We start from the raw sequence: 2,023 nt of genomic DNA, 5'->3' as shown, positions 1-2,023 counted from the left end.
TTTAGATGTTTTGCTTTCTACTTATCGGTATTTTATCATTGCGTTAAGGCGACTATTAGCCTTAAGCTTCTGAAAAGCTTAAAGTAATTGTAAGCTAGAGGCTATATTTAGATATAGATAGATAGAATATGAAGCTTATTGATTCTTCAGATAAAACTTGATGTCTTCTGTTTATCGATAAGTTATCCTTTTCAACCGTCACCATAAGCGGCTGATAGTTTCAGAATGATTGTCTAAAAGAAGTTAAATTAAGATTTTAACAAGGAAAACAAATGTACAAATGTATAGTTTCTTAATGAACCACTAATACACTTTTGTTCAACTTGAATATTTCTTGAAAAATAATAATATTAATTCAGAGTTCCCAGTAATTCTCCCAGTGCAAGCTGCCCAAAATGGGGTCTAATTGCAATGACAAATGTCTCTACTCCCCTGATCCTATCACAGGCCCGAGCATTCAATGCCAAGTGCTTATTAACATAAACCTACAAACATTATACCTTATGAATCCCATTCACTTTGATTATTATTCTGGCTTTTGTTGTACAAAATTATAACCAAATTAAGCTATGGAATGATGAGAATACAACAGCAGCTGATGAACAAATGCCGCCCGCGCCTCCTGCTGCAAAATGCATCCGCCAGACTGGGCTCCTCCTCCTCAATAGTTGTGAACAAATCTCCACCAACTCCAGCTCCATCGAACCACAGTCTGGACATCGAACTGGATGTGGTGGTGTCCAAGGATGAACCATTTCCGATATCCCTGCCATCGATGGTGTACTTCTACAGTCCGCTGAGCCGGTTGCTCACCAAGCTGTCGGTGTTGCAGCTGAAGTTGCTCTGGGACTGGGACTTCTCTGAGCACCAGTTTTTAGAGAACTCGTGCCAAGCGGCCGTCGTCTTCACCGACTTTGTGCGCCGCCGGCGTAACCGGAACGTGGAGCGCTGCAGCACGCCCATGGGCTTCAAGCAGATCAAGCACGATCTGCTGGATGACCCAGCAGACTGGCGGCTCGACCTGATGCGCTTCGAGAGGGATCACATCCGGCGGGCCATACCGCTGAAGGTGCAGCTGCTGCGCCACTACGATCACCGGTTCGCTTTCTTCGACGTGGTCTACGTGGCGTTGCGCCGCTCCAACGACTTCCGTACGCCGAGTAGGGATCATAGCGAGATGACAGAGCTTGTGAACCGTTATGTGGATCCAACGCAGCTGCAGGTATCGCATCCCCTGATCTTTGCCGAGATCTTTATGCGCTTCAGACGCGACTATTCGGTGGCGCCCACCAAGATGGGCAATGTGATGGATAACAACCGATGTATGGGCCAGTGGCTCATCTCCACCTACAAGGTCGTCCGCTTCGACATTGTCAACAATCATCCGCTGTTCGATATACCCGCCTTCGACCAATGGATGCCGCCGGTTGTGCCCAGGATAGGACGCATTAGCTCTTGAATAAAGTTTAACCAGAGGTCCAAGCTCTGATCACATTTCCACGTATTAACTAGTCTTCTAGACTAATCAAATGAGCTAGAAGGTTCTCTGGTAGCCAAATTATGAGATAATATTTAGATGACTTTGTTAAAATATTACATAAACCATTCGTTACATATTTCCATATTTTATTCTTACTTAAAAGCCAAGTTTGCCTCCTCTGCCCACGCCATAAATTTGTCATAAATTAGTAATTAAGATTGCTTGGCAAGATTCATGGTTGAACTAATGCCGATGTGGCCATTTCTCAGCTGGAGAAATCTTTTCCCGGCTAGGTTACAGGTGCAACTCACTCACCTGGCCGCTTATCGGAAAACGTTCCTCGTCGGCAAGTGCCTGTCAATAAGTTGAATTTACTATGCGCGTGAGTCCAAGGGCTGCATTTTGGGGGGGAGAAGCTGAGGCTGGCTGGGTCCTGCTTCTTTGTGGCAATCTTGGAGCTACATGCTCCGACACTTTGCGGGTGCGGTGGCGGTGGCTTCTGTTGCTGCCACTTTTCGCTGCACTCAAAATTTAAAGCGTGCA

General features: G+C 45.8%; 1 protein-coding gene across 1 annotated transcript; it reads left to right on the top strand.

Moving 5' to 3' along the window:
* Positions 1–447: 447 nt before the first annotated feature.
* LOC108072260 (uncharacterized) lies at positions 448–1,616 on the top strand. Its single transcript, XM_017163328.3, has one exon. The coding sequence runs from the start codon at positions 575–577 to the stop codon at positions 1,457–1,459; it is 885 nt and encodes a 294-aa protein (XP_017018817.1). The 5' UTR covers positions 448–574; the 3' UTR covers positions 1,460–1,616.
* Positions 1,617–2,023: the final 407 nt, after the last annotated feature.

Source organism: Drosophila kikkawai, chromosome 2R, assembly GCF_030179895.1.
Source record: "Drosophila kikkawai strain 14028-0561.14 chromosome 2R, DkikHiC1v2, whole genome shotgun sequence".
In the NCBI taxonomy this organism is placed as follows: Eukaryota; Metazoa; Arthropoda; class Insecta; order Diptera; family Drosophilidae; genus Drosophila; species Drosophila kikkawai.
The sequence above is the reverse complement of the archived record's forward strand: the minus strand, read 5'-3'. Positions and strand labels throughout refer to the sequence as shown.